Source organism: Acomys russatus, chromosome 14 (genome assembly GCF_903995435.1).
Source record: "Acomys russatus chromosome 14, mAcoRus1.1, whole genome shotgun sequence".
Lineage (NCBI taxonomy): Eukaryota > Metazoa > Chordata > Mammalia > Rodentia > Muridae > Acomys > Acomys russatus.
The window spans coordinates 55,427,557-55,449,416 of record NC_067150.1 but is presented as its reverse complement, the minus strand read 5'-3'; the positions used below and the strand labels follow the sequence as shown (position 1 = coordinate 55,449,416).

The following is a 21,860-nucleotide window of genomic DNA, read 5'->3' as shown; positions in this document are numbered from 1 at the left end:
AAACATTGATAATGGACATAAAGGGCCCTGGTCAGGCCTGGGGCTTAGAGGGAAAGAGTTAAGCCTTGGAAGCAGCAGCAAGGCCTTCCATCTCTGTAAGAAAGAACAGTAAGTTTTCCTTCTTTCATTTTATTTTGTTAATTTTTTTTCTCTTTGTAGTGCTGTGGCTAGAACTCAGTGCTTTGTCCATGCTGGGGAAAGGGCTACACCCCCAGTCCTAGGTCAGTGTTTTTACACTAGAGAAGAGCTCAGAATGTCCTCAGGGTCTAGACAGGACTCTGTAGATAGTAGCTGTTGCTGGAAGTCCATGCAGCCACGAGAGCCAGAGTGTCTTCTTTCCCAGCCCTGGACCCTTGTGATCTTTCCTTGGTCTCTCAGGCCCTCCAGCATTAGGGCCTCTTACTGCAAAAACTGGCTGCCATTTGCCTCCAGGATGAGGTCACATGAAGAACTCTGCCCTGTGGTCACATCCCAACTTCTAAAGGGCTTTTGGTCCCCATTGTCATGGTCTGTTTGACATTCTGTGCCATTAATACACATTTCTAAAAGGTGATTAGAAAGCTGAAGGAGGGGCTGGAGAGATGGCTCAGAGGTTAAGTGCATTGGCTACTCTTCCAGAGGTCCTGAGTTCAATTCCCAGCAACCACATGGTAGCTCACAACCATCTATAATGAGATCTGGTGCCTTCTTCTGGCTGGCAGACATACATGCAGGCAAAACACTGTATACATAATAAATAAATAAATCTTAAAAGAAAAAAAAAGAAAGCTGAAGGAATTTTACACTGAACCCCAGTTCTGCAACTAGCATTTCACCATACTTGCTTCATCCCCTATTGTCCATCTATCCACTGCTCAAATACTTTATTGAGATGCATTTTAAAGTCAGTTTGTGCCACTAGTATGCACTGTCCAATAAATGAAGAACTCAGCCAGGGGTTCACCTCTCTAGAAATAAGTCTGAATTTTCAGAGCCAAGAGAATAGGATGCTCCCTACCAGAACAGAATGCTCTTGTCTGCAAAGAGGAGGGTTTCTGCTCAGTCGGTAGCTGAGCAACCAGGGAGAAGGGAGTTGATGGTTTTGAGGCAGGAGTAAAAGCTTTTGAGCTATTATTTTCATAAAGCATTTGTCTTTTCTATAGAAAATCATCATAAAAGTACCATTGACTTAGTTAATAATTGGCTTCTAAAAATAAGCACCATGTCAGCAGTGCTAGTCAGTGATCTTGAGTTCTTGGCAACAGTGAAGCAGAGCTCGAGTGGTGCAGGGCTGCTTGCAGGGGGCTGGTAACCCTGGTCAGCTGGTACTCCCTGGTGTCTGTGAGCCAGTGCTCTCCCTCAGCACTGCTTGTCACTTTGCAGGGTAAAGGGAAGGAGTCTATGTGGCTTCTTTTTAATAGCTTTTCTTTCTTTCCTTCTTTTCTTTTTTTTTTTTTTTTTTTTGGCTAGACAAGTACACACTGTACACTGAGAGTTCTCTCTCTGTCTCTCTCTCTCTCCCCCCTTCCCCCTCTTGCCTTTCATCCTTCCCTTTCTCCTTCCTTCCCTTCCTCTTTCTTTCAGCTGATGTTCTCATCTTAAAATACCAGGAGCAGATTCCTTTGCTTTTACCTCCATCAAGTGTCAGTTTTCTAGATAGGAACTTGGCTACAGCTGGCCATTTCTAACACAGTCTGATCAGCCCTGCATCTCTTCAGGGACCCATGGTGAAATAGAATTACTTTTCTTACCAACCCCTGTATTCAGTTAGCTGGGTGGCCCTCTGTCCTTTGCTCTGGGTAGGGTGATTTGAAAGGTAGTGCCATTCCTTGCCTAAATGGAGGAAGAAACAAGAGAGCCACCAGGGTTAGCTTTCTACTCCATTTGACTCCAGTTTCACGGAACAGCTTTGTTACATTTGTTTGATATGGTCCTTTCTTGATTAAGTGAAGCCATTCAAACTCAGAGGCTGAAACTATATTCAGTTAGAGGCAAATTAGAAGTAGTTTGTCAGGGCTGGAGAGATGGCTCAGCAGTTAAGAGCTCTTCCAGAGGTCCTGAGTTCAATTTCCAGCAACCACATGGTGGCTCCTAACCATCTATAATGTGATCTGATGCCCTCTTCTGGCCTGCAGGGATACAAACAAGCAGAACACTGTATACATAATAAATCTTAAAAACAAAAACAAACCAAGTCCAGGACAGTCAAGGATACACAGAGAAACCCTATCTTGAAAAACAAAACAAACAAACAAACAAAAAATCCCAAACAACAATAGCCAGCAAAAACCTTAAGAAAATAAAAACAATCAAAAACCCATCTCACCGACTTTTCTGGAAAATGACTTGCTCCTTTATCAACTTATGCCTCCTCTCTCACATGTAACAGTTGTTTAGTCACCATTTCCACCATGCATGTACCACTCGCCCCTGGTCTTTCCTGCCTCTCTATCACACATTTCTTCATTGTAGTGGCATTGAACGCTTCAGTGTGTCACATAGTATATCCTTTTGCCCAAATAGCTTTACTTGCAGATGTGCATTGGAGTGAGTCATTGGTGTGGTTCGAGGCCTCTGGCTTCTGCTGCACTATCAGTGCTGGATCCTCATGGGCACTCCTGTTGTTGCCCTGCGTCATGCAGATGGTGGGCTATGGTTCTGCAGGGCCAGCCCCTTCACATGCTCCAGCAGCCTATAGGTGGAGTAGATGTTGGGTTGCCTCAACTCAAAAGTCCTGGTTCTGGACCTGGATGGTAACTAAGTTGGTCAGCCTGGCCTCCACTGGGGCCCAGGCTGCTGAGTTGAAGCCTGTGAGAGGTGGGGCTAGCTTGGCAGGGTTCTGAGCTGGCAGCCCAGACCACAGACATCTGCATGGTCTTTAGTGGTAACACAGGCCATATATATTAACATAGTCTCTGGCCATATATGGACCGCCAACCCACTCATGGTCCTCAGTGACTGCATGGACCTCAGGCCATTAGGCCTCAAGTGGCCACATATGACATTCACATCAATGTGGCCCCCAAGGCAACAAAGCCCCAGGGTATCACCATGTCATCAGTCAGCAGGACAGACCGCTTACGTCCACATGGATCTCAGGTTTCGTTGTGGCCTGGGGCAGCAGCGTGAACCACAGACACTAACATAGCCTCTGGTGGCGTCACAGACCATGGTGGTCCTTCTAGACGGTCTAATTCAGGAAGTGAACCTTTTCTCATCTCGTGGCCAGGTGTCCCTTTCATGGGCAGAGTCTGTGGCTACATCTCCTATCACATATTTGATCATCATAGCCACTCTATGGGCCAAGCATTCAAACACATGAGTCTATGGGGGCCATATCTAGTCAGAACAGCACACTGGCCCTTCACCCTTGGCCACTGTGTCTGAGAGCTGTTTCCAGTGATAGATGTGTTGTCTCCTCAAGGAAAGAGGTCCTTGCTTTTTCTTTCTGGAGACAGGGTCTTACTATGTTATGGAGCCCATGCTTCCCTAAATCTTGTGATCCTTTGCCTCCATGGAGAATTCTCCCTGTGCAGGGATAGGGAGTAGGGTAAGGTTAGGTGGGGAGATGTTGTCCCTGCAGGCTTTATCGCTGCCAGTGAACCATCCCTGAAGCAAAAGAATGACACTCAGTTCAGCTTGGCAAGCTTCTAGAGTCTGATACTAGGTTTTGTTTTGTTTTGGTGTGTGTGTGTGTGTGTGTGTGTGTGTGTGTGTGTGTGTGTGTGTGTGTGTTTTGTTTTGCCATATTTAAGCACAGCATACTTTTGGGAAAAAGTTTTCTGATGACAATTAATTCAGCCTTTTGTGTACACCAAAGCTTAAGACATGTTTACATTGAAACTCTTTACAAAGTGCATATGGCCTCTTCTATAAAGAAGGGTTCTGTTGACTCAGAAACAGTGCTCAAGATTTAGGGTCTGGGGAGAAGGACTGAGGTAAACATAATGCCTGCGGGAGTCAGGATTGGCCTGTCCCTAAGATAACAAGGAAGCCACTTAGGCTGTTGCAAACTACAAGTGACATCTCTCATAAGGATGAGAAGCGATGTTCAAGGTTTAGGGGGAAAGGGTCTGGGATAACCAGAACAAATTCTGGAGGGTATGGGAGAAGCCTGGCTCCACAGATAGCAAAGGGTCACCAGGTTTCCAGGAGGAAGACAGGTAGACACGTCCTTCCTTTGAAGGGACACGCCTACGTGTTTAACTTTTCTGGCTTCTCTGGTGCTTATCTGTGAACAAGGGCCTCTTGTTCTCTACATCTTTCCCCCAACCTCCAGTCCCAGATGCTGTGGTTCTTTTTTTTTTTTTTTTTTTTTGGTTTTTTGAGACAGGGTTTCTCTGTGTAGCCTTGGCCATCCTGGACTCACTTTGTAGACCAGGCTGGCCTTGAACTCACAGCAATCCGCCTGCCTTTGCCTCCCAAGTGCTGGGATTAAAGGCGTGCGCCACCACGCCCGGCTCGATGCTGTGGTTCTTAAAACACTAGATGAGGATTTTTTAAATTTCTGCCGCCATCAAATCTCACGGGATGTGCGTGCACATGTGCGCATATCTGATATATTCGTCTTCATTTAATCAAGACAGGGTCTCACTGTGAACCCCAGAAGCTAGGCTGGCAACCAGCAAGCCCTAGTGATCCTCCTGTCTCTTTCCTGCACAGTGCTGAGGTTACAAGTGTGCACATGGCTACGCCTGGCTTTTTATATGCATGCTGGGGATTTGAACACAGGTCCTTGTACTTGCACAGGAAACCTTTCTAGGTTTGGCCTTGATTATACCTGGCCATTTCTAGCCATGTCTGCATAGCATTCCAGGAATGTGAAGCTGTTAAGTGTCTTGGCCTTCAGTTTTGCTGAAACATTGTTCATTTCTTTCCTTGCTCCTTTCTTTGCTTGGTACAGAAACCTGCCTCTCGAGTGTGATTTCAATGATAAAATTGTTTTCTGCACTGTGTCAGAATTGCTTTTCGGGGCTGGAGAGATAGATGGCTCAAAGGTTAAAAACATTGGTTACTCTTCCAAAGATCTTCAGTTAAATTCCCAGCAACCACATGGTGGCTCACAACTGTTTATAATGAGATCTGGTGTCCTCTTCTGGCATGTAGGCATACATGCAGGCAGATTACTGTATAAATAATAAATAAATAAATCCAAGTACATTGGACCCTGGAATGGAAGGAAGATAAAACGATAGTGGGATAATAGATGAGTTATTATGTTCACCTCTGTGCTTAATTTTGAATGAGTCAGAATACAAATGTGTGGTTATTTGGGGAAATTGTTGATTAATGAATAAATAAGGTTTTGCTAAATATATGATTGAATATTAATTATTAATATTCATCAACAGGATTTGTAGAATGAATATTTTCTTTTGATTTTTGTTGATTGATGTGTTAGGAGAATGCCATATGTCAGTCAACTACGGTGAGAGCGCTAAAGCAGCTAACCCTGCCTAACCCTGCCGGCTGGAGATGCAGCTCTTGCAGAGGACCCAGCCCGCAAAACAAACCATTCCTAGCTCCATTTCTTTTTCCTTTCTTTCTTTCTTTTTGTTTTTTTACACAGGGTTTCTCTGTGTAGCTTTAGCTGTCCTGGACTCGCTTTGTAGACCAGGCTGGCCTCTAACTCACAGGGATCCACCTGCCTCTGCCTCCCGAGTGCTGGGATCAAAGACGTGTGCCATCAGGTCCAGCCCTAACTCCATTTTTAAGATATCCAATGCTCTCTTCTGTGCTTGGAGGACATTTATTTATTATTGTTTTATGTGTGTGAGTGTTTTGCCTGCATGTACATATGTATACAGTATGCAAGCCTGGTGCCCTTAGGGGCCAGCAGAGACCATTCAATCCCTTGGAACTGGAATTAAAGATGTTTGTGGGCTGCCGTATGGGCTCTGAGAGGCAAACCAGAGTCCTCTGCAAAAACAAGTACTCTGAACCACTGAGCCATCTTTCCCAAGACCCTATTTAAAAATTTAAAAGTGTGTGCACACGTGTGCACGTGCGTTCCACAGCACACATGGAGGACAAAGGACAGCTTTTGTGAATTGTTTTCCTCTTTCCACCATGGGTTCTAGGCACTGACTTCAGGTTGTCAGACTTTTGTGCCTAGCACTTTTACCACCGAGCGGTGGTCCTGACCCCAAATAGCTCACTAATATATCAAGTTCTTCCTACATTTAAAATGTTCTGAGTGCTTCATGTATATTAGTTTGTTTAATCCTTATAACAGCCCATGATTATAATAGTAGCCTTATAATTATTCACAGCATTTTACATGTTGATGAACCTGTTTAGATTTCACTGGTTAGTAAGTGGCAGAGTTAATTTTTAAACCTTTGGCAGGTTGGCTTATAGAGCCTGCACAGCTGACACTATCTTGTGCTGTCTGTGCAAAGCAAGCCTTTCTCATAACCACTGTGTATAAGTCATTGGATTTTAGAAGCTCACAGTTCTTTGATAGCTGGGTTAAACTGAAGGATAGTAATTTGTAAAGCAGATGTGTTGCACGTGAGAGTCACTTTCTCCTGAAGCTTAACCGTTGAGATGATAGAAACATTGTCACTAACTGGTCTGACATTCTTGTTCCTAGGATGGTGGGTCTCTGGATCAAGTTCTGAAGAAAGCTGGAAGAATTCCTGAGCAAATTTTAGGAAAAGTTAGCATTGCTGTGAGTATGTAATAAAATTTTTCTTCTAAAGTAACGAATTGAGAGGAAATAGGTAAGACAGGAAGATGTCAGTGGGGGGAGTTTATTGCAAAAGTAGTGTTTTCTTACTAGAAATTGTCTTTTCTTTCTTTCTTTATTTTTGTTTTTTTCCAGACTGGGTTTCTCTGTTTAGCCTTGGCTGTCCTGGACTCACTTTGTAGACCAGGCTGGCCTCTAACTCACAGAGATCCACCTGCCTCTGCCTCCCAAGGGCTGGGATTAAAGACGTGCGCCACCACAGCCCGAAATTTTCTTATAGAGGATGATCTTGGACTTCTGATCCTTCTGCCCCTGCTGCTCCCACAGTGCTAGGATGACAGGCGTTCACCATCATACCTAGTTGTATGCTGTGCTCGGGATCCAAGTGTGGGCCCTATGCTTGCAAGCAAGCACTTTATGTTAAAATTTGTGTCTGGGGCTGGGCGTGGTGGTGCACACCTTTAATCCCAGCACTCAGGAGGCAGAGGCAGGTGGATCGCTGTGAGTTCCAGGCCATCCTGGTCTACAAAATGAGTTCAGGACAGCCAAGGCTACACAAAGAAAACCCCATCTAAAAAGAAGGAGGAGGAGAAGAAGAAGAAGCAGCAGCAGCAAAAAATTGTGTTTGAAAATCAGGACACAATTTCTGAGAAAATTCTTATTGGTAGTAGCAAAAAAAGGTCTTTAAAATTGCTGGCTTAAAAAATAATCTCTCACAAGGTATTTTGAAAAGTTACATTGGGGGCTGGTGAGATGGCTCAGAGGTTACGCTTCCAAAGGGCCTGAGTTCAATTCCCAGCAACCACATGGTGGCTCACAACCATCTATAATGTGATCTAATGCCCTCTTCTGGCCTGCAGGTGTAATGTAGGCAGAGCATTGTATACATAATAAATAAAAGAAAAAGAAAAGTTACATTGGCCATCCTTAGTTTAAGCTGACAGTAATGCTCTATAGAACATGTCCTGTGGCAGCTTGATGAGACAGACTTGTTGTTAGTGGCTACTGTGCTCAGGGAGGCAGAGGCAGGCGCATTTCCGTGAGTTCGAGGCCAGCCTGGTCTACAATATGAGTCTAGGACAGCCAAGGCTACACAGAGAAACCCTGTCTCAAAACAAAACAAAACAAAGAGCAAAAAGAAGAGTTGCTGTGAACTAGGTAGTGATAGTTCACTTTAACCAGGAGACAGAGGCGGGCAGATCTCTGTGATTCGGGCCAGACGGGTTTACAGAGTGAGCTCCAGGACAGACAGCTGCACAGAGAAGCCCTGTCTTGAAAAAACAAAACAAAACAAACAAACATATACAAGAGCTCTTGTTTTTCTGAGCCAGTGCCATTTCAGTTTCCCTTCTTTTTGCCTTCCTCCTCTTCAGGTGATAAAAGGCCTGACGTATCTACGGGAGAAGCATAAGATTATGCACAGAGGTGAGAAAGCATCGCCAGATGTTTCCTTCTGAATTACAGCTGAAATCTGAAGGGTGTCATATCTTTTTTTATGTGTTTAGTTTTGTTTGGAATGAAAACCTCTTACTAATCTGAGTATAGTGGTTCATGCCTTTAGTTTTGGCACTTGGGAGCCAGGGGCAGGTGGATCTCTGTGAGTTTGAGGGCAGCCAAAGCTATATAGTGGGACCCTATCTCAAAAAACCTACACTGATTGTGATGTTATGTGGTTTTAATCCCAGCACTCGGGAGGCAGAGACAGGTGGATCTCTGTGAGTTTGAGGCCAGCCTGGTCTACAAAGTGAGTCCAAAATAGCCAAGGCTACACAGAGAAACCCTATCTCAAAAAATCAAAAAAGTGATGGTGACACAGGCCTTTAATCCGAGCACTTGGGAGGCAGAAGCAAGTAAATCTCAAATTCAAGTCTAGCCTGATCTACAAATGGAGTTCCAGAACAGCCAGTTCTACACAGAGAAACCTTGTCTGAACAACAAGGATAGCAATAATTATAATAGTAATAAAAATGGTAGGAAATGGACGTGATGTGCAGGCATAAGGAAGCAGAGTCAGACAGATCCCTGAGTTCTAGGCTAAGCTGGTCTACGAAGTGACTAACAGATCAGCCAGAGTTAGATAGGAAGACCCTTGTCTCACAAAAAAGAACATGGTAGCAATATAAAGCTAGGTATGCTTTTGCTTATAATTTCCTTTGTTAGTGAGAAGTAGTAAAATATGAGCAGCTGCTTTGAGGTATTGTTTGGACAGGTACCTTCTGCACATGTAGGTTCTGGTCCTAGTGAGATGCCTTGCCTGTACAGGCAGCTAGCTCTTTTGTATGTGCAGTGGATCCACACCAAGTGGGAATCTAAGAGATTCTTAGTGCTTTGTCTATGCATCCAGAGAACAGACTTCCTAGGTACCCTGAGTATGACTGATGTTCCCAGGCTACCAGTGCTCAGACTTTGGCCAGTTTATAGATTCCATGTGGTGAACTGGTCCTCTGGGAAGTGCTCTGGTGTTATGCAAGTGGTTGTATTCTATTTCCGTTGGGTATCCAATGAGAAGAGCAGCCTGTGTGGCTCAGCCTGGTTTTTGTGATTTGTGAGCACTGGGCCGGAAGTTTGTGACCCCTCTGACCTCTTTGAGTCTCCATCTTCTAGTGACGGTCATGTGTAGGTGTGTGAATAGGTCCCTCCGTGTTAACCGCTCCTTCCTCAAGTCTTTTCCTTTATCCAAGACAAGCAATTACTGTTTGTAAAATATTTATAGAGTCCTGTCAAGTGCAGTGTCCTGGATGAATCATGTGGCGGCGATAGAGGTGGTTCATAGATGAAGTGTGTCTTCAGGAGAAAGATGATTTGTAAAGGACTTTGGTGTATGGTAGAACAAAGCCAGTATTCTTATCTATGCATGAGGCATCAGTTCACCAACTTTTCTTCCTCTTCCTTTGGTTTTTTGTTTGTTTGTTGGTGGTTTGTTTTTATTTTTGGTTGGCTTTTGGTTTCTCTGTGTAGCCTTGGCTGTCCTGGACTTACTTTGTAGACCCGGCTGGCCTAGAACTCACAGCAATTGCCTGCCTCTGCCTCCCAGAGTGCTGGGATTACAGGCTTGCACTACCATGCCTGTTCACTTGAGTCACCAGCAAATCGGAAGGCTGTGATGAAGATGGGGTTGAAATTAGAGTCTTAGGACTCCGATCACCTTGGTTTTCCGTCTTTTCAAAGTCTTTCTTTTCAGGCAGATTCTCTTTAGTGAGGGCAACCATGCACTCAGGCCTTGGATGTGCTCCACTCTCCCCAGGCCACATCAGTACGTGGCCCTCTGCTGGGTTCTGTTAGCTCTGCTAGGGCTTCTGCTAGCACCTGGACCAGTGTTTGCACTAGGGCGTTGAAGTACTGTGGTTGGCCAACCTGAGTTACGTTCTCACTGTTGGCTGCATAGATGAGGCCTCATGATTGACATTCAGGCAAAACTATCTGATATTTCAGAAGGAAATCCTAGTAACAAGGAGGGAGTTTGTTAATAGGAATTGAGAAGGGATGAATGTTGAAAGCAAGCAAATTAAATATAGGAGTGTAGCATAGTCATAGAGCATGTTCTTATTGGCATGCAGAAGGCTGGATTCAGTTCCGAGTATTTGGGACAAAAGAAAGTAAAAAATTTTCCATGACAAAAATTACTAAGCCTTCAGTCAAATAAAAACAAACACAATCCAACAATTCCTAACAGAGGGTCAAAACAATAATGAGGCGCCATCAGGAGTGAGTAGATGGGTTATAGGCAAAATTGTGCCTGCTCTCTCTAGTTTTGTATGGCCTGCAAGCTAAGGGTGATTTTCAAAATTTTGTGACATGTGACAGTTAGATGCAATTCAGAATTTAATGTTCATGGCCAGACATGGTGTCTTTAATTCTGTCCCTGGGGAGGCAAGAGCTGGTGGATCTCTCTGTGAGTTCAAGGCTGGCCTAGTCTATATAGCAAGTTCCAGGACAGCTAGGGCACCTGAAGAGACCCTCAAACATACAAAAAACTTAATGTCCATAAATAAAATTGTGTTGGAACACAGCCATGCTTTCTTGCTTGAGTGTTTTTGGCATTTTTGAACAATCACTTGTGAAAGAAATGGCTCAAATCCTAAAATATTTACTTTCTAGTTCTTTACTTAAAAAGCTTCCTGACCTGAGTTAAGAGGAAGAAGAATTGCCTTGGAGAGTGTAAGCTCAAAACTTGGCTTTCAGTTCATCTCTCTGTTAGCTCTTGAAGAATGACAGCTTACATTCTGAGTAGATTGTATAGATGGGGCAAAAGATACTTTCCTTGACCCTTGAGCTCTGGAAGGCATTCCTTTCATACCAAACTTTTGATGTAGTCTTCCCATTTCCTGTGACAGGCCCAAAAGCCAAGCTAAAAGGCGGGTAGGAATTACAGGGATGGAAGTGGCCAGGGTGCTGCTTTGTCTCTGTTAGTGACAGAATGATTTACACCACCCACTCTCAGTGCTTAGTAAGGCCGTATTTTTATCAGGACTGCAGAGAAGCACCGAGTGACTTAGATCTGTGCACAGTGCACATGGCTCAGCCTGTAACAACTCTGCTTTGGAGCTGCTTGCTGATAGAGAGTGCCAAACACAGCAGACTGCTTTACTTTACTTTTTAAAATTTTAAATTGTAGTGTGTGTGTGTATGTGTGTGTGTGTGTGTGTTCACACATATGCTACAGCATGCACGTGTAAAAGTCAGAGGACAACTTGCAGGCCAGTCCTTTGCATCTACCATGTGGGTCCTGGGGAAGAACTCAGATGGTTATCCCTGCAGCACCTTTGCCTGCTGAACCGTCTTCCTGCCTGAAGGATTTCAGTCCATGCTTTACTGTTTTCTTCTCTGTCTGTCAGGTAGGGCAGTGTGTGACTTGTCTGGTCTTTATGTACCCAGTATTGCGTCCACAGTCTGGCTCAAGGAATCAAGCAGGAGGTTTTTATTTGTTGTGTTTGGGATTTTTGTTTGTTTGTTTTTGTTTTGTTTTATTATTTTGAGTCAGGGTCTTACTATGTAGCTCAGACTGGCCTGGAAATCTCTGTATAGACCAGGGTGGCTTAAAATTCACAGAGATCTGCCTCTGCCTCCGCCGCCTTTGTGTGCTGAGCCTAATAGTGTGCACTGGTCACATCCCAGCTTATGTTTTAAGGGGTCCCAGAGCTGAGTGTAAGCAGTGGTAGTGTGGCGCTTGACTGCTGTCCTATTGACCTGTACTCTAGAAGAGGTCCTAAATACCTAGGCTAGAGTTATGGGAAAATGGGGTTTTCAGAGCCTTCATTTTCTTTTTCTTTCTTTCTTTCTTTCTTTCTTTTTTTTTTTTTTTTTTTTTTTTTTTTTTTGGTTTTTCGAGGCAAGGTTTCTCTGTGTAGCCTTGACTGTCATGTACTCACTTTATAGACCAGGCTGGCCTTGAACTCACAGAGCTCCACCTGCCTCTGCCTCGTGAGTGCTGGGATTAAAGGTATGTGCCACCACGCCTGGCACAGGGCCTTCATTTTCAGACTCCAGATCACAATTTTCTGCAGCACATCACAGGGATGACAGCAACAGCTTGTAACTAAAAGTCCTTTTCAAAAGCCAGCATCTCAGCCTCTAAATTCGTGTTACTTCAAACATGTCATCCACCCATCCATAGCAGGATCTGAAGTGGCTCAGGTCTGGTTTTGTATTATTATTATTATTATTATTATTATTATTATTATTATTATTATTATTATTATTATTATTATAAGCTGTTTTAGTAAACTCGTGTATAATATGTTTCGAGATGACTTTCGTCCCTTGTCAGACTCTGTCCTATCTGCCAGGGCTTTTCTGACAGAAAGTCAGGGTGGTCACCTGGCATGAGGATGCCCCCAGGCATCTATTTGAGAATCTCCTGTCTTTGTGAGCTTCCTGCTCACTGAGTTGTAGAAGGCTGCCCTTCCTCCTTGTCCCAGCTATGTGGGTAGGAGCTTCCAGAGGACAGTGGAGGACAGGCAGAGGGACCTCTTCTTGCCTTTGTCTAGACTGCTCTGCCTTGCAGATGGAAGGAAGGTGGCTGAGTTTAGCTAGAATCCAGTGGGCTGGTTTCTTGGCTAGAAATGTGAGTCTTATTCTCTCTGGAGCTATCCTGTGGGCTAATCACAGGAGGATGGATTATGGCTGCATACGATTTCATCTCTCAGTTCCTCAAGAGCCAGGTAGGACCAGACATTGAAGAGGGAGAGTTTTCCTGCTTGGGAAGAGTCATGGAGGGGGAGGTATTTGAAGTGGCTTTGAAGCTGAGGTCAAAGTTGTACATGTGGTTGTGGCCTAGAAAGGCGTCCTAGGTGGAGTGAAGCAGGCACACAGAAACTAGAAGCGCTGAGTCTTTCGTACAGGAAATGCATTTTCTACAGAGGTAAGGGTCGGGAGCTAAAGTAAGAAGAGGTTTCTGTATTGGGAAGGGACCTCACTGTTTGTCCTGCCACTGGAGGTTATTGTGGCTCCAGGAAGCAGTGGTGTTCCTGCACAGGGCGAGGGGGGCTGGCCTCTAAGAAGTACTCAGGTGCTGTGACTAAGCCAATTGGATAAGAGAAAGCAGATCTTTAGGGGTTGCCATAGCCTGATGACACAGAATGTGACTGAGTGAGGGTGGTAGCACTGTGAAGAGGCAGGAAGGGACCTGGGGGAGAGAGGTGATAGGTTTTCTGAGCAGCCCCAAGAGAGCAGGGGGCAGGTACTAGCTGGGAGCGTGGTGTCAGGAGGACTTACTTTTGGTCCTTTTCGAGGCAGTATCACATTAAGAGGGGGCCTGTGGCTGAGCTTGTTGGTCCTGGAGAGCAGCGTCATGGTAACAACACTGGAGCCAGGACTGCCAGTCTTCATCCCCATGGAAACTGGTTTTATCTGGAAGACTCATTACCTGGTTATCACTCTAGAGGTGGTCTTATTAACCACTACCAAAACAAGATGGAAGCCAGCTCATAATGCCTGACACATGGAGGAACAACAGTAGAGTCATTCTTAGCTTGAGGCTAGGGGCTATGTTAATTAGAGACAGCTGTTGTGGGATTGTCTTCTACTTGAAAAAAGCTGATTTCAACTTTTCTTGCTGGACGTAAGTGCTTACTGGTCCCACAGAGTGCCTGCCCCAGGGCTTGTCGCACTGACTCTCCTGGGAGCTGCTGTCTGTCAGGTGGCCTCTAGGCCACGGCTTTCCCTTTAGCATCCTGGTTGCATGTAAAACGGCATGGGAAGTTTCTTCCAACTCTACCACTAGTCCCTTGAGTGATCCGAGCAAAATTGTCATAATTTTTCATTTTTACCTCTTACATTTTGGGGGGTAGCCAGGATCAAATGAAACTGTCTAATAGCATCAAGGTGATGGCATTTGATTGGGCTGGGTGTGGTGGTACATGCCTTTAATCCTAGCATTTGGGAGGTGGAGACAGGCAGATCTCTGAGTTCAAGGCCAGTCTGCTTTACATAGCAAGTTCAAGGCCAGCCAGGCCTAAGAAGTGAGACTTTCTCCATCCCCACCCCCCCAACCTCCTCTAAAACCCCGAAAGCAATCATTGAACATAAGTTCTGTACTCTATGAGAACGTAGTTCCTGTCTACATAGAGGTTCTGGTCAAAGTTGGAGAAGTAAAACTACAGGAAAAGTCAGATTAAAGATTGATGGTTGAATTGATGGAAAGAGTTGGGATTTGCATTGAGACAGTGGGCTCCCTTTCACCCTGTGAGGAAAAGGCTGGGAATTTAGATGGAGTATGATTGGGAGCAAGTGAGCTGCAGCATAGTTACTGTCTGTATGGATCTAGACCAAACAAGGACTGAATTCTGTCCTTAAATTGTCAGTCTCTACTAAGTGTTGCTTTAAGGACCTGGCCCTCGCTAGACTAAGACGGATTGGTAAGTGGCCTCCTTACCCCTTGTCTGGACTTTTTAAAATGATGCCTGACTTTGGTGGAGCCTGGGTCCACAATACAACGTCACTAGTCATTGTCCCCACTCTCGTTTAAAGCAATAGATTTCCATAGGTCTGTTACTTTATACCTTTTATTTTCTTCCTACTGAGCAAATTAGGTTGAACAGGTCAAAACAGGTTTTTAGCTAATTTTTCTTCTTGAATAGCGTATGATTAGTATGCAAGGTAGTGAGCCCTGTTTTTGTTGGCAGGGAGCTGATTGGCTTTGAGATCAGCAGCAAGCCTACTTTTCTTCTAAAGGAACTCAAACAGCACTTAATATAGGTGTCCTGGTGGGTCATGGTGTGTGTGTGTGTGTGTGTGTGTGTGTGTGTCCTTTTGTTTCATTTATTAACTTGACACAAGTTAGGGTTATCTGGAAAGAGAATATCAATTGAGAAAACGCTTCCATAAGATTGGCCTTTAGGCAGCTTTGCCCCCCCCCCCCCCCCAGTGTGTGTGGTTTTTTTGACACAGGGTTTCTCTGTGTAGCCCTGACTGTACTGAACTCATTCTGTAGACTAGGCTGACCTCGAACTCATGGAGATTTGCCTGCCTCTGTCTCCCAAGTGCTGGGACTAAAGGTGAGCACCACTATTGCCACTGTCACCTAGCTAAGTCTTATTTTCTTGAATAATGATTGATACAGGGGCTCAGCTTACTGTGAATGGTGCCACCTCTGCACTGGTGATGCTGAGTGCTATAAGAAAGCCAGCTGAGCAAACCACGGGGAACCAGCTAGTAGTGTTCCTGCCCTGGCCTCCTTCAGTGATGGAGTGTGACCTGAGAGTTGCTCTTGGTCGTAGTGCTTTATCACACCAGTAGGAACATAGCAAAGCAGGGTGCGTGTGTGCGTACGTGTGTACATGTGGGTGTAGTACGCGGGTGTGGAGGCTAGAAGTCTTCCTCAGTTGGTCTCTGCTTTACTTTTTGGGACAAGGTCTCTCCCTGGACCTGGAGCTCACTGGACCTTTAGCTAGCCTGGTTGGTCAGTGAGCCTCCGGGATCCTTCTGTCTCTGCCTCTGAGTGTTTACAAGTGGTTGCTATTATGATCCACTGTGTACATGTGTGCTGGGCATCACACAGTTCCTCATGCTGTGCAAGCAGTTCACTGCCTGGGCCGTCACCCTAACCTCAGTGCAGGCGTCTTTGATGGGAAGGCTACTTTTTTATTTTGGGCAAGAAACTTCATTGTGAGGCCTCAGTTTCCATTTCTATGGAATGGGCCTGCTCTGCCAAATGTTGGTATAGGGTTAGAGAAATGAGAAAACAGGCCAGGCTTGAAAGGATTTCTCTTGCTGACTTCTTTTTCTGTCCTCCTGAACCTCATTTACTGTGCTTGCTGAGTGTGATCCCTGTATGCCTTACTCGAGCTTTTCTTCTATTCTGTTTCTAAAATCTGTACTACTGCTCAGAATGACATGGGCTAGCAGAAGGGACCCCTGGACTCTGTCATGTTTCAGTGACAGATTGTGTGCCCATTGCTCTCAGGCTGGGTGAACAGAGAATTGGTGAGAGGGTATGGGAGGGCAGAACAGAAATGCACTTCAGAGCCGACTGTGTCGTGCATAGGAGAGAAAAAATCCTCTTAATGTGCTTGCTGGGCTCAGCTGTAAAATCTTGGAAGTAAAGGGGATAAAAATAGTTGCAGAGGGCTGGGGAGGTGGCTCAGAGATTAAGAGCACTGGCTGCTCTTCCAAAGGTCCTGAGTTCAATTCCTGTCAACCACAACCATCTGTAATGAGATCTGACGCCCTCTTCTGGCCTGCAGGTGTACATGCAGGCCGAGCACTGTATATGTAATAAAGCTTTAAAAAGACATAGTTGTGGCTAGGACTGATGAACATTCCTCTGTGGCTCTGCTTGCTGTTTGAACTCAGCTGTAGCCAGAGGTGGAAGACACCTTGAAGGCCTCTTGCTGTCAGACTCTGGAGGTAAATGGGCTGGAGCTGAGGAAGGATTTCCAGGATTTCAGCCTGTTCCAGGTCAGATCCATTCCCAGAAAGGCGTGTTGCCACAGCCAACTACAGCTTACTAGTGGCTTTGCCAAGCCTCAAGGCATGACTCCTGTGGTTTGATGTAAGTTCTGTAGTCAGCGCCCTGGCTATCTAGCTTGGCAAGAGCATGCCATCAGGAGTCTGGAATTCAAACCTAAACTTTGCCCTGATGTTAGGACAGCGTCATGGTTTTCACCTGCTCAGAATTCCTAGTGTTGCTGCTATGAGGAGCTGAGGAAAGAGAGTGTTTAACAGATCTGGACCTTCAGCTTGGGTCTGCTGGTCTGCCCAAAGTCCTAGCCTGCCCTAGCTACATCCACTCTTCTCAGGAAGAGGAACATGGGGGTTGGGAGGAGGGAAGAGAAGCTGGAACCTTTTCAGCATTCTGGGAAAAGAAGCTTAGGTGGAAAAAAGATTATATTTACAGGTAGTGGCTTATTGAAGGCTTTGGATTTCTTGGAGGTCTTTTTTTTTTTTTTTTTTAAATCTTTGCTGCTTAGTTAGTTCTGAGGTAACAGGTAGCTCCATGAAGACTGTGAGTAGAGTCATTTGAGTAAGCTCCTTTCTCTTTCTATTTCTCTAGTTTAGGGAGGGTTCTTTGTGCTCTGCTAAGCATGCTCACTTGAAACCTAAAGTCACCATTAAAAAAATCTCATTCGGTGCTGGGCGTGGTGGCACACGCCTTTAATCCCAGCACTCGGGAGGCAGAGGCAGGCGGATCGCTGTGAGTTCGAGGCCAGCCTGGTCTACAAAGTGAGTCCAGGATGGCCAAGGCTACACAGAGAAACCCTGTCTCGAAAAAAAAAAAACCTCATTCGGGATTGAGGCTGCAGCTCGGTTGGCACTGTTCGCCTAGCATGCATGAAGTCCTAGGTTTCTCATCAGCACTGCTTAAACCTGGTGTGGTGGCTCACATCCTTAATCCCTACACTTGGGAGGTGGAGGCAAGAGAATGAGAAGTTCAGAATCATTCTCAGCTACATAGCAAGTTTGACGCCAGCTTGGATTCATGAGACTCTGTCTTTTTTGAGCCTGCCTCTGCCTCCTGTGTGCTGGGATTAAAGGCGTGCGCCACCACCGCCCAGTGAGACCCTGTCTTAAAAATAAGTAAATAGCAGATACAATAGCTCGTTTACCTTTAAAATAAATTTCACTTCTCACTATGTCTGGTCCTCTCACTTTTGCTACAGCTGAGGCTATGTGGCGGTCATCCGTGGTCACTCTGCTTGCTCCTTCTTCCCATTCCCTCCTGCTTCTCTTGGACTTCCCACCCCACACCTGTCTCCTGCCACCTTCCCCTCCAAGCTGCCCCTAAGTTCCATTTTAGGGAATGCAGCTTAGCAGCAGCAAACCAAAAACAAACAACCAAACAAACAATGAAGGCACCACAGGGGGAATCACCTGAGGGCTGCTCTGCCTCTTTCAACCACCTGATAGCCTTTCCGACTAAGCAGTCAGGGGGGTGACAGCTCTGCCCGAGCTTTCACGGCCAGTATACTATCCCTCTGGGGATCACAGCCTTGAGGACAAGGGCTGTGCACTTGCCACTCATTGCTCAGTGCAGGAGTTTCTTGTTTGTAACATAAACAAATGGCTCCCAGAGCAGTTTATGCAGCTCCCATGTTTTAGCAGCTAAGAAATGTCCAGAAGTTAAACTTGCCAATATGTGCTTTTATTTTGGTGGTAGAAGAGAGCACTTTATCCACTTAGTTTTACATCAAACTTCTTTTGTGGTTGTTTGTTTTCTTTTCCTTTTTGGTACTGGAGATAGAAAGTTCTAGCTAGATAAGCACTCTTCCACTGAGCTGAACTCTGCCCCACTCCTTGCTTGATTTTTTTGAGGAAGAGACTTCCCCGTTGCTAAAGAGAATGGGGCAGAGTGGGCAGGAAAGGGAGCACTATTTAGTATCCTGTGGGCTTCCTGGCCGCTTGGGAGCCCAGTGGGTGCTTCACACAGAGTGCTGCCCAGCTTAGCAACATCTGATGCTGAGGGGTTGGAAGAGAACTGGAGGCTTGGCTAAGGCGGTCACAAGTGCTAGGCCTCTCCTGTGAGTCACCTTTGAGGCTTCTGCTGGGACAGTGTGGGAAGCAGCTCAGGTAAACCTCCCAAGTTAGGAAGGGGACTCAGAGGGTGGGTAGAAAGGAGGACATTGCTGATACAGAGAGTGGTGAAAAGGGCATGAGGAGCCACAGCTTACACCGGGGCAGTTAGAGGCAGGCTAGCTTAGATTAGAATGCGGGAGATGGGGAAATAAGAAACATCCATCGTAAAGCTGGGCACCTTTCATCCCAGCACTCGGGAGAGGCAGGCGCTCTGAGTTTGAGGCCAGCCTCGTCTACAAAGCAAGTCCAGGACAGGCAAGTCTAACACAGAGAGACCCTGTCTTGAAAAACCAAAAAGAAAGAAAGACAGACAGACACATTGTAAAGTTTGCAAAGCCAGGAAAGGGAGCTTTGGACTGTGTTTCAAGGCAGATGTGAGCCATAAGAGTCTCTGAATAGGGCTATGCTGGAGACGTTCTAGTTGCCATGTGTACAGGGTAGAGGGGGAAATCTAGGGAGAGGAAGAGTGTGGGGAGGGGCTGGTGGCTTTGAGAAGCTATACTAAGGTTCCCTTTGAGATTAGGAAATGAATTCATTCTGGCCTTGTTTGGTATCTTATACTTTCTACTTCCAGAGAAGAGTTATCCAGGCTAACTGGGTGGAGGTGGGGTGAGGAGCATGCTCTGGCTGATGCTCTGGCAGCAGACTGCAGTGTGCTAGGTCTCCTGATCCAGAGTGGCCTTCATGCAGTGTACCTGGTCTCATGACCTGAAGGGTTGGAGCCGGGTAAAGGCTCTCATTCTCTCCAGCCCCAGTGATCTCTGCAGCTCTAGGAGGTGGAAACTGGAGCTCAGAACTACAGAACTACAGAAGGGAGAGCAGGGTTATGTAAGTTGGAATGCAGAGGCCTGCTTGCCATGTAAGATGCAGACAGCTAGAGGCAGCTCAGCCTCAGAGTGCAGCAGCTGCAGCCTACAGGGAGAAAAAAGCAGCAGTGCCCACAAATGCAGCCGCCCAGGAGGGGAATGGGCTGAGGAGGTCAAGGCAGCTACCTCTGGGGGTGGTGTATGTGTAACATACATGCAGATTAGAGCTGCACTAATGTGAGCCGCCTGAGATAAGCCAGGACTAGCTAATGACTCCATGCAGGGTAGGTGGCAGAGCCGCAGCCAGTGCTCCTCCCGCTTCAGGTCGTAGCAGAAAGTATCTGGGGTAGCGAGGCTCATGTTAGAGAGCCTCCCATGTGCTGCCCCCACCAGCCCGACAAGCACATCACACCCTCGGCTCTTTCTAGGTTGGTCCTATATCCTGAACACGTGGCCTCTGAGGTCTTTTCTCTGAAAGGGGCACTGTAGGGCAAAGACAAGAGCCTCTTCTTCTAAGCTACTGTTGGAGAAGGGACAGCTGGCTTCTTGAGTTCTCTAATGGAGGTCCGTGCAGTGTGCCCTCACCAGGCTTTTTACTCTGCTCTCACCTGGCTGACATTATGCACTCATTGGTTGATTTGTTTCCTCACACCAATAGCATGTGCACTGGTTGTTACTGGGAACTTGACTGCGTATCCCTGTTCCTTCCCTAGTACTGCAGGGTACCTGTTTGAGGTAGGTGAGAGATTGCTGAGGAATGAGGTGGTAAAACAGAGGGCTAGACAGAGGGCACTTTTTTCCTCTGTGACCTTGAAGAGGCCCTGGGCCCTTAGGTCTGCATTGGGGGAGGGACCTGAAGCATTTAAGATTTCTCCTAGTGCTTGGACGCAGGGTCTCTGGGAGGTGGAGTTACAGAGAGGTTTCTGGCTCCAACTCCAGTGCTTAGGGGTGATAGTGAGGTCTGGGTCTTGGAAAAATCACACTATGGTGCTCTTTGGGTATGATATGTCTGTACTGTACACAGTTGCTGTACCCAGATTGCGAGACCCCCAAAAAACCACCAGGACTCGATACCAATGCAATATACATGCAGACCTTTAATCAACTCAGCCAGGTTCTGACCGGACACCAACACAGTGATATCCAGAAAGAGCCCCAATCTCTGGGCTGAGGGTACATTTATAGTTCCTATCCCTCCCAGCGCCCCAAAGCAGGGGAGTTCCAACCTGGCAAGCATCTATTGGTTGAGTAAATAAAGAGGTCTAATGTCTAAGGTGACAGGCTACAGAAAAAGGCTCCAAGACCACCCATGGCTTAGCTTTCTTTGTTCTCTTTGTCCACTGCCTTGTCCAGGAAGTGTCTGGTTTCTTATTAACCCTATCTCTGGTGGGCAGGAAGGAATGTGGCCATAAAACTGGGTCTCTTATCAACTCTATCTCTGGTGGGACCCTTCAGGTCAGTCACTAGGCAACGCTATCTCTAGTGGGGCTGCTCTTTGCAGCTGGCCAGATTATCTCCTGCAGGCCTATTTTGTAACCTTTACCCCAGTTACCCTGAAATCCAATTTTAGTTCTTCTGGTATCTCACAGTGAGTGCAGATATGCTCATTCAGTGGGAGTTTGTGTTAGCTTGGGGCTTACTAAGGTGAGACAGACTCGGAGAGCCCTTCCTACCTTGCTGGAACTGGTGTGAATTGAGGCTGAAGATGACATCGGCTAAATGGACTATTATAGGGGAGTCTCCCCTCCACCCCCAATTTACTCTAGGGAAGATTTTTAGAATCTGCTCAAGAATAAATAAGTGAGCCAGGTAGTGCTAATACACACCCTTAATCCTAGCACTCTGGAGTTCAAGGACAGCCAGGACTAAACAGAATAGTCTCTGTCTCAAAAAACTTAAAAAAAAAAAAAAAAAAAAAAAAAACTTAAAAAAAAACTTAAAAAAATAAAAAAATTAGCTGGGTTTGGTGGCACATACCTGTCCTGGAAACTGAGGAAGCAGGCTCTCTCTTTTTTTTTAAAGGATTTATTTATTTATTATATATGGTGTTTCACTGGCATGGATGCCTGCACGCCAGAAGAGAATACCAGATCTCATTATAAATGGTTGTGAGCCACAATGTGGTTGCTGGGAATTGAACTCAGAACCTTTTGGAAGAGCAGCCAGTGCCCCTAACCTCTGAGCCATCTCTCCAGCCCCAGGAAGTAGGATCTTACAGCCATTTCTTTTTAGTCTTTTTTGGTTTTTCGAGGCAAGGTTTCTCTGTGTAGTCCTGGGTCTTCTAGACTTGCTTTGTAGACCAGGCTGGCCTCAAACTCAGAGCAATCTGTCTGCCTCTGCCTCCCGAGTGCTGGGATTAAAGGTATGCACCA

The 21,860-nt window shown here is 45.9% G+C and overlaps 1 protein-coding gene across 2 annotated transcripts in view; it reads left to right on the top strand.

Annotated features, from left to right (window-relative positions):
• The window catches only part of Map2k1 (mitogen-activated protein kinase kinase 1), a 73,012-nt gene that overhangs the window by 42,463 nt on the left and 8,689 nt on the right, over positions 1–21,860 (top strand). The window contains exons 4-5 of one of the 2 annotated variants that reach the window (XM_051156641.1): positions 6,575–6,652; positions 8,044–8,095. In XM_051156641.1, coding sequence (XP_051012598.1) covers positions 6,575–6,652; positions 8,044–8,095 — 130 coding nt within the window. Of the gene's footprint in view, positions 1–6,574; positions 6,653–8,043; positions 8,096–11,459; positions 11,506–21,860 lie in introns of those variants that run through there. The other variant, XM_051156642.1, reaches the window with a different exon arrangement.